Source organism: Trichosurus vulpecula, chromosome 9 (assembly GCF_011100635.1).
Source record: "Trichosurus vulpecula isolate mTriVul1 chromosome 9, mTriVul1.pri, whole genome shotgun sequence".
Taxonomy (NCBI): Eukaryota; Metazoa; Chordata; class Mammalia; order Diprotodontia; family Phalangeridae; genus Trichosurus; species Trichosurus vulpecula.
This window is the reverse complement of record NC_050581.1, coordinates 149,614,174-149,626,893: the sequence shown is the minus strand read 5'-3', so window position 1 is coordinate 149,626,893 and position 12,720 is coordinate 149,614,174. Positions and strand designations below refer to the sequence as shown.

The window sequence follows — 12,720 nt, the reverse complement described above, 5'->3', positions numbered from 1 at the left end:
TTTAACCACAAATCCCTAATCCTGTGCTTCTAAACAAGGGACACACCTTTGGAAACACCACCATAGTAATATGAGGCTTCCAATGTTTAATCTCATCACTGGATTCTCTAACTCAGGTCCTCAAGTGGGGCCCTTTGACTGAATCCAAACTTCACAGAGCAAATCCCCTTAATAAAGGATTTGTTCTGTAAAACTTCGACTCAGTCAAAAGGCTGCACTCAAGGACCTAAAAGGCCACATGTGGCCTCAAAGCTGCAGGTTCTCCGCACCTGCTCTAACCAGTCATCAGTAAGAATGGACAAGAAGAGTGTACGCACACCATCTTTCTAAAGGCTTCTGTCTGACTAATCACTATGGTCACACATTTGTGAGATGGTTTGGGTCCACTGAGCAGAGTGGGTTACCGGTCTACATGAGGGCCGGATCCTGGCAGCCACAAAGATCATCCAGATGAGAGGCACTTGCTGAGTACTCCCGTTACCCTTCTCTCTTACTGTATGCCTTGTTAGTATGTAGATAAACACATTTAGCAAAATATCCAGAATGTATGACTGAGCATTCTCTCACTGATTCAGCGGAAATGACAAGTCAGCCCCTCTCCAGGTGGGGTGGAGGTGGGGGTGTGGTGGATGGGTTGCTTGACAATAACAACAGTAGTACCTTATGCTTCTATGATGCCTGCAGATCACCACTGTCTTCCCCCAAACAACACTGTGACCTGGGCAGCACAAACATTAAATACCAGGAGCTTGTGATGTGGAGAGTTGCGGTCCCATGGCCCCACAGCTAACAAGCACTAGAGCACCAATGTGGGCCCCCACCCCATCCACATCTGACCTCCGTGTGACCCTATGAGGTGTGAAGGAACTACTGTCTCCATTTCAGAGATGAGGAGACTAGGCAGCAGAAAGCTTGTTAGCAAGAGCTGCCCTCAGCCAGTGGTCCGGGTCTCCCAACTGCCTCCATCTATGATCCTTCCAGGGTGTGATGCTCTGTCCAGCAAACACTTCTACCCTTCATTCTTTGTGGGTGGTAGCTGCATGGAAAACCTCAGTGACAAAATCCCAGGGGAGCAGCAGCCTCCTGGCAGGAGGCCCTGCAGATACGGCTGCAGGTCACACAGGAAGCTCAATATTCTTTTTTACTAGGCTACTTTACTTCTAAAACCTCTTACGTTTCTCTTCCTTTTTAAACGTACTAATAATAGATGTAATCAACCCCTACTGATATGGAGAGAAAAGTGCCCATGTGAAGAGTGTATCCTTGACCATGGCTATGTTATAGCTGACGGTACATATGTTAAAAAATCACTAACATATTCATTTAACCCCAATTGCCCTGCCTTCCCCTCTCAAAAAAAATCACTAACATAAATCCATTTTTTGGTGAGATTTGTTAACAAAAACAAAATCATCATAACTGTACAAGCAAATACTTCAGCAAGACAAATAGCAGAGAATATGGATTTCCAATGAAGTGAAAATTCTCTGGGAAAGGAAGAAAAAGGCTTACTAATTTTCCTATAAGTATATTTGAAGTTGGTTTTTACAGCTTTGAACTCTGGCTCATCCTAAAGGGAAATACTTTCCTTCCCTTAACATTTCATTCCTACTTTCTTTCTTAGATTTACTGAAACCAGAAGTGGTCTACAGGAATTGAACTCTGTTCTGACCCTCAGAGGCACTATGGCACACTCCATGGCTAGGGGTGGTGGAAGCTTCCGAATGCTGCTTTGTGGAGGAAATGAAACAACTGTCTTGTTTCCTGAAATCTCAGTCCTTTGGGAGGGGTGGATGGAGGGAGTGTTTATCTTTTTTATCTTTATAACTCTGACCCAGAGCACAGTGCCTCCCACAGAAGAGACAATGAAATGCACGTGGCACTGAACTGGACCTCTGGCCCAACTCTACGGCCACTTTGCATTCTTTTACTCTCCAATCTACACGCAAGCCTTCTTTCTGCCTCTGACCACACCTTTGAAGGTCTGTGCCCTGGTCCCCAAATACTGAACCAAGTCTAATAAAGCAAACTTGGTGGTGAAGGCCTAGAACAGACCTAGTTTCACCATCTATGGAAGAAAGCGTTTGGGCTAGAAGACCTTCAAGGACCCCTCTACCTCTAATGCTTGTGGTTCCACAACTACTCTCTGAGTCTAGTAGTGCCTGAAATGGAACAGGACAGAGATAACTAGCAAGAGGGACTGTCACACTGAGTACCGGGATACATGATAAAGAAGGCTAGCAGTGTGACACAGTGGATGTTACAGTGGATTTAGAATTCGAGGCCCTGGCTTAGGATCATGCCTATAGGACTTTTTCCTTTGTGAGCTTGAGCATGTCACAAATTGCTACATATCTAAGATTCCTCATCTGTAAAACTGAGAGGAAAGGCTAAGACCAAGGCCCCTTGAAGCTTCAAATCTACAATCCTATGATTTTAGAGCCAGGTGGAAGTTCAAAATGAAACAGAGGATTGAGACTAGCATAGAATAAAGAGTGGCTGGAATAAAGATGGACCATATTTTAAAGTGAGGAGAGCTGAAACAGATATGATACACCTACAGAAAGAACATGCCATAGACAAGAAGACCTTGGAAATGAAGCAAGCCTGTGTCTGACAGGAAGATTTTAAAAGTCTTTCAGCTATAGTGGGAACTAGAGACTGGCTTTAGCCCAGAGTCTGAGGTTCAAAGGCTGCTGCAAGGGCAGTAGCTAGCCCTGTCCCTTACTCTGCTAGAAGGGTCAGCCTGAAAGGAACAAGAACCAAGCACTCATCTGAATGTCTACTCAGCAGATTGAACCCTGGTTCCTACTGACTGTGCTTACTTGGATTCTGCCAGGAACCAGGTTGTCCGTGGTGGTGAAAATAAGCTGCTTGGCACTGGATGTCTCAGGTGATGCCAATATCACCTTTCCTGTTCCAGTTCCATCTGGACTGGTCAAGATAAATTGCTGTTTCGGGGATACGGAGGAGTCCACTGCAGTCACTATCTGGATTTTCTGTCCTGTTTGCTGATCTGTCACAATCTACAAGATAAAATGCAGGAGGATTTTGAGAAGTACAAGATGACATTTATATTTCTAAATGCTGATATAGAGGGGAGATGTTTTGGAAAGGACACAACATAAATAACCACGGTTTTGGCTACTACTGTGATGACAATAACAACTTACCATACAAAAATGTAGAATGCTTTATAGTTTTCAAAGTGGTTTCACTTATATTATCCTAGCTCACAACATCCCTGTAGGCCAGTAATATTATCTCTATTTAACAGATGAGGAAACTAAGGCCCAGAGAAATTAAGTCATTTGCATAAAGTAACACCACTCTACTTAAAGAAATGAATCCTAGATTAGAACTCAGGTCAAGTGTTCTCAGTTTTGGGTATACTGGTAAGAATGATATGGTAGGACTTAGAAGGAACTGGAATCAAGTTCCAACACTGACACTTACTGGTTGTATGACCTGGTGTAGGCACTGCACGTAGCTTATAAAAGAAAGATAATAAATACTTTCATGATCTACTTTCTAGAGTTGCAAGTGAAGTACTTTGTAAATCTTAAAGTGCCATAGAAATGTGAATTATTATTATTGTATCACAATGCCTCTCAAATTAGTGAAAATATGTGGGCTTGAGAACAGAATTATACAAACTGAACACTGATAAATTTTGAGCTTAGTATAAAAGAAATACTTATTATTCAGTGTGTGTATATATATATATGTACATACAGATTATGTGCATAGACACACATATGCATATATACACATATATTTCAAAAAAGACCATTTTGCTAGAGGAGATTAAATAGTTTTAAAATATGATATAAAATATTAAGTATTAGTATAAAATATATGACCAATGAATGAGCCCACCATCTCTGGATGGACAGGCTCTGGCAGTCTTATAGGTCAAGGACAAAGAGAATTAAAGGGAAGAGGAAAAACAAAACCAAAAAACCTCTTGTAATAATCCTTGTTATAATCTTGAAAACAAAAAAGAGAGAGAAATCCAGAAGAGAAATGTATAGCAAGGACATTGAGATATTTCTGCTTATGAAGTTTTAAAATATTATACTTAATTGGAAATGTTCAAGCAAAAGCTGCTGACCTCTTACCACAGGTGCTACAAAAGGATTTTTGCTTTGAATGGAGGTTGGACCAGATGACCTTTGAGGTTTCTTCCAACTCTGTTCTTCTATTATTCTTTTTGTTTTTTTGCTTCCTTTTAAAAATACATGCGTATATAGTTGCAAATTTCTTTCATAAAGCAATTTCCCTGTTAAGAAATTTGAAGTAGGGTATAGTAATGTTTGTGAGGAGGGTCTTAACGTATAGTTAATTCTCAGCTTCAGAGTATAGTCAGATGCACATACTCAAAAAGACATACATCTCTGCCAACTGTGCCTTCTTTCCACATCCATCACCAAATCTCTCCTTTGCTTAGGTCTTTTATTATCCTAAACCTTGGCATTAGAAGGGATCTTAGGATCATTTATCTAATCCAATACCCTGATCTTACTGGGTAGCTATGTATAATTTACTCATGTAGAATTAAGAGTTAATTATACTTGGTAAAGGATATATACATATATATATATATATGCACATACACACATACATATATATATATAATAATATGTAATATATATATTGCTTTCTAGATGCCTATGACAAGTTACTTTCAAAAAACAGCAACATAATGCAGGAATTTGTTTCACTTAGCTATGCATTTTTATTACAAAAGCTTTTCTTTTCTTTGCAATTGGGGAGAAGAATTAAGGAGAGAAAAAAAAGCAAAATAAAATAAAGTTACATGAAAAACAAAACAAAATGAAGCTCTTGGCATATGTTTTGGAGTTTATCGCATGCTTCTTTTGCATGAACTGCCTTAAAGTGAAGCCCTAAGTTTTTAAGTATGCTGTATTGATGTGTTGTAATTGTTGTAATTTGTATGCCAGTATAAAACTGCATATGTAACCATTCTCTGAGAGTGCCGATCATTCATAGCAAACACTGATAAATAGAATCGTATTTTAATGAGCTTGCTAGAACATCACAACCGCTAGGCTTTACCTGAACCTTGCTGAAAATTCATATGGCTGTATAAAGAACATTGTTCTTGTAATCCAAGTCCTGTTTTCTCTATTTATTAGCTGTATAATCTTGGGTGAGTCATTTAACTTCTCTAAATCTCACAATGAGGACATTGTCTACCCAGCCAACCTAGCTCAGGAAGTTGTTAGGATTAAGTAAGATAATACCTGTAAGAGTACTTTGCAAACTGGAAAGCTATACAAATGTTAAGCCTTAAGGAAGAGGTATACAGTACTATTAAGTGATCTCATCAAATGATTCTTTTCGCTGTTGTAATATCAATTAAGGTGGGACTTCCTTACTGTTTTAAAATAATTAAGTTGGGTGTCTTTGATTGAGTCTTACTAGGTGCTAAACCCCAGGCCCAAACCCCTATCTACTAGGTGCTAAACTATGTGGGTGTGAAGCCCTCAGGATCCTAAGAGGAGTTGCTAAGACCAGAGCCAATACTAGGCACCTAAGTTCTAGTGGCTCAGATGACGTTTGATGACGTCTGAAAACTGTATAAAAAGGGAGAACAGAGCTATTTGCTTAGAGCTCTCACTCTTGGTGGTGTGCTGATGTGGAGACTCTGGGCAGCTGTAGTAAAGAGCCCTCTAGCTTGTAAACCCGGATGTTCAGACTTTGTTAAACTCTGGTAACTATGCACTGAGATTTGAATCAGATAAAGTCTGTCTGTGGATGTTTGTAAGTTGTTTGTATTTGCTCTGAAGTTCAGGGTGCTGGCTTTTCCCCCTGAACTAAATGAATGATATTTGTATGTTTGATTAAACTGAGACTGTTAACCCCTTAACGTTGCTTTCCTCAGTAAAGCAGACCAAAAGAATCTGGGCTTGTAGCCTTCTGTGTGGTGGTGGTTGTTGGTTTTACACAGCCACAGTAGCTGCTAGCAAGATTGCTGAAACAGCCGTTTATCCAAGTCAGCCTCGGTGACTGTGCTCTAGTGGTCCCCTCATCTCTGGAATTCCCTCCCTCATCAGGCCACCTCTGGCAAACCCAAGCTTCCTCCATAGCCTGGCTCAGGTTCTGCTTTCTAGAGGAGGTCATTCTTGATTCTACCAGCACTTCTCTTTCTTAAAATTACCTTCTATAAACTTCATACTTAGCTAGTTATGTACATGCCATCAGGCTGTATCCTCCAAGAAGAATGCAAGTTTCTGAGGGCACAGACTATTCCCTCTTAGTTTGGCACACAGTAGTTGGCATAATAAAACACATTCATTTCCACAATGAAAACCTTTGTAGATGTACTTGGTAGTTGTAAACAACAAAAAACTGGGGCAGGGGGTCTATGCAAAAAGAAGCTATTTGAACTCTCCTGGGCTTTCAAGGCTACTCAAAAATCTGGTCTCACCTTTTTTTATCCAACTTTCTTTCTGACTACTCCCCACCAAGCACAATTCACTCTAGATCAGCCCAGTACCCTCACTACTTCACAACCATAATTCATTTACTTCTGTCCCTAAAGGAATAGTGGCCTATCTTTCTATGCAAATTTTCCTTATCTTTTAAGAGCCAGGTAAAATTAAACTTACCCCATAAATCTTCTTTGGACAATACTACAACTCACTAGATATGTACTACAACTCTTTAGAATTACTATAGAATACAATCTGTACCACACAAGTTTGCACTTAATTATAAACTATGTGCTCTGATTCTGATAAACACCTACTTAATGAATGAATTACTGCCTTGTAATGTTCACTATATGCTTTCTGTCATAATCTTTTCTCCAACAAGACTGAGCTCTGTAGGGGCTGGGACCATCAGTGGATATCTGTTGGCTGATTGACTCTGTGGGTTCCAGAGCATTAGTGTCTGAATGCGTAAATACTGCTATGTTTGTATTTATCACTTCAAATAAGATCGTTCCAATAAAACAGTATTTCAAAAATATACTGATTAAGGATCAAAGCAGATGATCATGGTACAAAGTTGTTGGGAGAAGAAAGAACAGAATGAGGAAAGAAACTGATTAATCAGCTCAGAGACTGAGAAAATGACTACAGGATAGAGAGGATCTGTCAGGGACAAGGAAGCAAAAAGACCTCAGACCATGAGGTGGAGGGAGCCTATAAAAGAAATGGTCCCTGAGAAATGATTAAGACTAGAAAAATTAAAGTGGATTTTTAAAAAAAATCATCCCATATATATCGGACAGAGGGAATCTCTGGGTCAACAGTCACTTTCTTTGTCTAATAGTTACCACAACTCAGCCAACAACGTGTGCTTGTCCTTCCACAATCGCTCCAGCATGGACTATTCTTACCTTTTGACATCTTTACCAATTTGCTGGATGTGGGTTGTTTCGATCGTTTTAATTGTGATTTTTTGTTAGTGATTTGGAGCATTCTTTCATATGGCTTTTAAAAATAAATGTTTATTGATATCTTTTGTTTTTACATACCAAAACTTTCCCTAGTAGCTTTCCTTCTTCCCTTCCAAGAGAACCATGCCACATACGAAATAGTATTTTTTAATTAAAAAAAAAGAAGAGAAAAATTCAGTGAAACCGATCAATACATTAGAGTCTGAACATGCATGTAGTATTCTATACCTATAGACTTCCCACCATTGTAAAGGAATAGGGTAATGGTGTCTAATGGTCATCTCTCTTCTTTGGGGCCATGCTAGTCCTTTGTAATTTTGTAGAGTTAACTTTTTAAATATTCAGTTTTATTTTCAGGTCTGACTTTTCTCTCTCCCACTTTCCCCTCCCCCATTCATTAAGAAAGCAAAAAACCCCCAAATAAACTGTTACAAATATATATAATTAAGCAAAACAAATTCCTGCATTAGCCATGTCATGTTCACTTTCGATTGCTTTGTGGATCTTTCCATTTTTATTGTTATGGTTGATTATATTTTTTCCAGATTGTTACTTCACTCTGCATTGGTCCATTTCAGTTTTCCTATGTTCTACATTCTTTCTATGGTTTCTTAAGGGGAAGTACTATTTCATTATATTCCTGTCCATATGGTTTGGCCATCCCCCACACCAAAACCAAAAACCTCGAGATATTAAAATCTGGACTCATGAGCAGAATGGCAGTTTTGAAGAAGTTTATGTCATGAAACCAGATTCTAGTGCATTTGAAGGGGTTCCTCATCCCTAATTACTCCCCACTCCAAGTCTCTCTAGTCTCAAGTGCAAGTACAACCAAGTGCTAAAAATATAGTTTGAAAACAACATTCTTACAGCAATCAGACTGTTGTTTTGTTGTTCAGTTTTCTTCAGCTATTCTTTGTGACCCCATTTTAGGTTTTCTTGGCAAAGACACTGCAGTGGTTTGCCATTTCCTTCTCCAGCTCATTTTACAGATGAGGAAATGGAGGCAACCAGGGTCACCCAGCTACTAAGTGTTTGGGGCCAGATTTGAATACAGGAAGAATTGAAAGAAAGAAGGCCTGACTCCAGGCCTGGTGCTCTGTACACTATGGTACCACCTAGCACCCCAATAGCAGTCAGATAGCCTCCAAGTCATTTTCCCCCTTCTCCACTAGTTCAGTACCCCATTTCCATTCTTCCTCTTCACGCTAGTGGAGCCCTCTTACTTGTAGCGTGTGTGTGTGTGTGTGTGTGTATATATATACATACATGTGCACATATATTATATATGTATACATCTGTATGTGTGCATATATGTTAAAGCCCCCCACCAGCAGCCTGATGTAGTTCATTGATCTCTTCAATTCCTGTGACCTCCATCTTTAGTAACAATCATGAGAGCTAGCACTTACATACAGCTTCAAGGTTTGCAAAGTTCTTGACAAATATTAACTCGTTTTATTCTTACACCAACCCTGGTAGACAGACGCCATTGTTATCCTTTAATCACAGATGAGGCAACATGGGGGCAGACACAGAGGCTGAGTGACTTGCTCAGGGTCACACAGCTAATAAGGACCTGAAGCTGGATTTAAATTCCAACTCCCTGACTGACTTCATCACCTTCTCTCACTTCACTTCAGTCTTTCCCTGTTTATTGGCTGCTTCCCTACAAATATGCCCATGTCTCCTCCATCCTCAAAACCTCTCCTTTGTTCCATCCATCCTGGTTACCCATTGTCCCATCTCTTCCACATTTTGTGGCTAAATCCATAGGTGACTCCATTGCCTCTCCTCCAGTCTGGCTTCTGACCTCACCATTCGATCCAGACAGCTCTCTCAGGTTACCAGTCTAATGGCCTTTTCTCAATCCTCATTCTTGACCTCTCTGAAGCCTCTGATACTCTTCTTGATCATCTCTTTTCTCCAGGTTCTCAGGATACAGCTCTCTCCAGTTCTCCCTCTGCCTCTCTGCGTGCTCTTCTAGCTTCTCTGCTGGCTCTTCATATAGGCCATGCCCACTACCTCTGGCATCCCAGCCGGCTCTGTGCTGGGCCCTTTCCCCTTCTACTCTATTTCACTCGACGACCTTGTCAGCTCTCATGGATTCAACGATCATGTTTATGGTGAGGATTCTCAGTTCTCCTTATTTAGCCCTAACCTCTCTGATGACCTCTTGCCTCACATCTCCACCTGCCTTTCAGACATTCTGAACCTGATGTCTAAGACAATCTTAAACACACTATGGCCAAAACTGAACTCATTATCATTCCTCCATAAACACACCCTCCTTCCACACTTCCCTAGCACTGTTGAGGGCACCACCACTCTCCCAGGCCCCTAGGTTTGCAACTGAGGTGTTATCTTCAACTCATCACTTTCTCTCACCCCCATGGCCAAGCTGTTGCCACAACCGGTAGATTTGACCTTTTCTCTTGAATGCACCCACTTCTCTCCGATACTGTCACTGCCCTGATGTAGGACCTCATCACCTCACTCCTAGACCACCGCAATAGCCCACTGGATGGTCTCTCCGCCTCAAGTCTCTCCTCGCTCAACTCATCCTTCATTCAGCCAACATAGTGATTTTCCTAAAGTACAGGTCTGACCACGTCAGCCTTTTAGCCCCCCTACTAAATAAAGTTCAGTGACTCCCTATCACCTCCAGGCTCAGACAGAAAATCCTGCTTGGCATTCCAAACCCTTAGTAACTGGACCCCTTCCCCAACTTCCCAGTCTTCTTATAACTTACTGGCCACCACGTAATCTTCTATTCAGTGGTATCAGCCTCCTTGCCATACAAAAGACACTGCTATCTCCTGACTCCAGGCAGTTTCAATAGCTGTCTCTCATGCATGGTATGCTCTCTCCTCACCACTGCCTCCTGGCTTCCCTCAGGTCATCACAGGTGAAATCTCACCTTTAGAGAAGGCCTTTCCTAATCCCTCCTAATTTTAGTGCTTTCCCTCTGTTGATTATTTCCTATATATTCTCTGTATAGCTTGTTTGTACATAGTTGTTTGCATGTCACTGCCCCCATTAGATTGTGAACTCCTTAAGAGACTGTCTTTTGCCTTTCTTTGTATCTTTAATGCTTAGCATAGTGCCTGACATATACTAGGCACTTAATAAATCCTTATTGATTGATTGAAACTGAGCTAGTGTGACAAAGTAAAAAGAATGTTAGACTTAAGAGTCAGGAGACCAGGGTCCAAATCCTAGCTCCATAATGCAAACTTAGGCCTTCACTTAACACTCCTGAACCTCAACTGCCTTACCTATAAAATGAGGGTGTTGGATTAAATAGCCAGTAAGGCACCTTCCAACTTGGACAGCCTATGATTATGTTCTTATCCTATGATAAGAACCCTAGTTTTTGCCTCTGACCCATGGCAGACACTGTCCATCCCCAAATCACTGGTATTTAAAGAAAGGAACTTTAACAAAGGCAACCAGGCTAAGTACCAACAACCAGGAAAAAGTGTTTGGTGTGATTTTTTAAAAGATAAAACAACAGCATGTAAAGTTTTATTAACGTTTAATAGGCATTCAAATATTATTACTATATATTAACACCAAAAGGAGAGCTTCATTGAATAGACTGCTAAACTCTAGAGCAGTCTAAGAAGCACAGATGGCAGCTGAGCGCCACCCCTGCCTCACCTAGAGCTATGCCCCTTGTTACCCTTTTGCTTGCTGTGCCCTCTCTGCCAGCCTGGTGATGACTTGTGGGTATAGGCAAGGCCAGATGGCCTCTGAGTTCCTTCCTAGTTCTGAAAGATGGTGACTTTATGATGGGATGACTGCCACCCTGGGCTCCTTAGCTTTATTTTCTCTGGGATAAACAAACCCAGTTCCTTCAAAACAATGCTCTATAGATTCTTTAATATCCTGGTTGTTCTCCTTTGGTTATATAGTCTAGTTTGCCAAAGTCCTTCTTGAAATGTGGGCCAGAAATGAACATGATACTCTGGATGCAATCTAGCCAGCAAAGAATACAATAGGATTACTATTTCCCTTAATCTGGACACCAGATTTTTATTAATTTAGCCCAAGATTATATCAACTTTCTTGGCAAATGAGCTATATTTTGGTTCATGTGAAGTCTGTGGTTAACAAAAACCTCCTAGGTCTTTTTTCATGAATTTTGGTCCAGTCAGGTTTTTCCCCGACTATATTTCTGAATTTCACATTTATCCAGGTTACTATTTGGCTTGTTGGTTTCAGATCATCATTCCTAGTTTAATGAGAACATTATAAATACTGCTTCTGTATTTCAATATATTAACTAACCCTCCCAACTTTGAGGCATTTATAAATCTGGTAAGTATACTTTCTATCTCTATATCTAAGCTATTGACAGGAATACAGAATGTTGCAGGGTCATGAAGAAAAGGAATTCAATGGCACTAGAGACCCCTCTTCAGGTTGACATTAACATAGTAAAGGAAGGTAATCTCAGTGATAAAAGTATTTCACTCTGAAAAGTCCAAATTGTAGAATATTTTTACTTCCAATTAGAATTTTGATAACACCTACTCTTTGGAAATACATAAAAGGGAAACAATCTTTGTGGCAAGTTTTTCTGATAAAGGTCCCATATCCAAGATGTATACGGAACCAATTCGAATTTATGAGAATAATAGCCATTTAAGGCCAAAAGCAGTTTTCAGATCAAGAAATCAAGCTATCAGCAACCATATAAAAATGCTCTAAATCATCAATACTTAGAGAAATGTGAAAAAAGATAAATGTCAGAGGGCTACAGGAAAACAGGCACATTGCTGCACTGTTGCTACAGCTAGGAACTGGTCTAGTCATTCTAGAAAACAATTTGGAATTATGCCCCAAAGGTCACTAAAACGTCCATACACTCTGACCTAGCAAAACCACAACTGGGCCTACACCCCAAACAGATCAAAGAAAGAAGAAAAGGACTCATATGTACAAAAATGTTTATAGCAGCAATTTTTATAGTAGCAAAAACTTGGAACTCAAAGGAGTGTCCACCTGTTGTAGAATGACTAAACAAATTATGTTTTATTAATATAATTATTACATTGTAATTGAATGTTGTTGCACCATAAGAAATGATGAAACTGACAGTTTTGGAGGGAACTGGGAAAAACTCTATGAACCAATCTGGAGTGAAGTGAGTAGAACTAGGAGAACAATTTATACAATAAAAACAAACTTATAGATAAAAAATACTCTGAAACACTTTAAAATTCTAATCGATGAAATGATAAACTTTGAGTCCTGAAGACTAGAGAGAGAACGAGCTACTT

At 40.1% G+C, this 12,720-nt stretch overlaps 1 protein-coding gene across 2 annotated transcripts in view; it reads right to left on the bottom strand.

Moving 5' to 3' along the window:
• The window catches only part of NR2C2 (nuclear receptor subfamily 2 group C member 2), a 106,827-nt gene that overhangs the window by 27,267 nt on the left and 66,840 nt on the right, over nt 1–12,720 (bottom strand). For both annotated transcript variants that reach the window (XM_036738881.1, XM_036738880.1), the window contains one exon: nt 2,826–3,026. In XM_036738881.1, the coding sequence (XP_036594776.1) occupies nt 2,826–3,026 (201 nt within the window). The remainder of the gene's footprint in view (nt 1–2,825; nt 3,027–12,720) is intronic.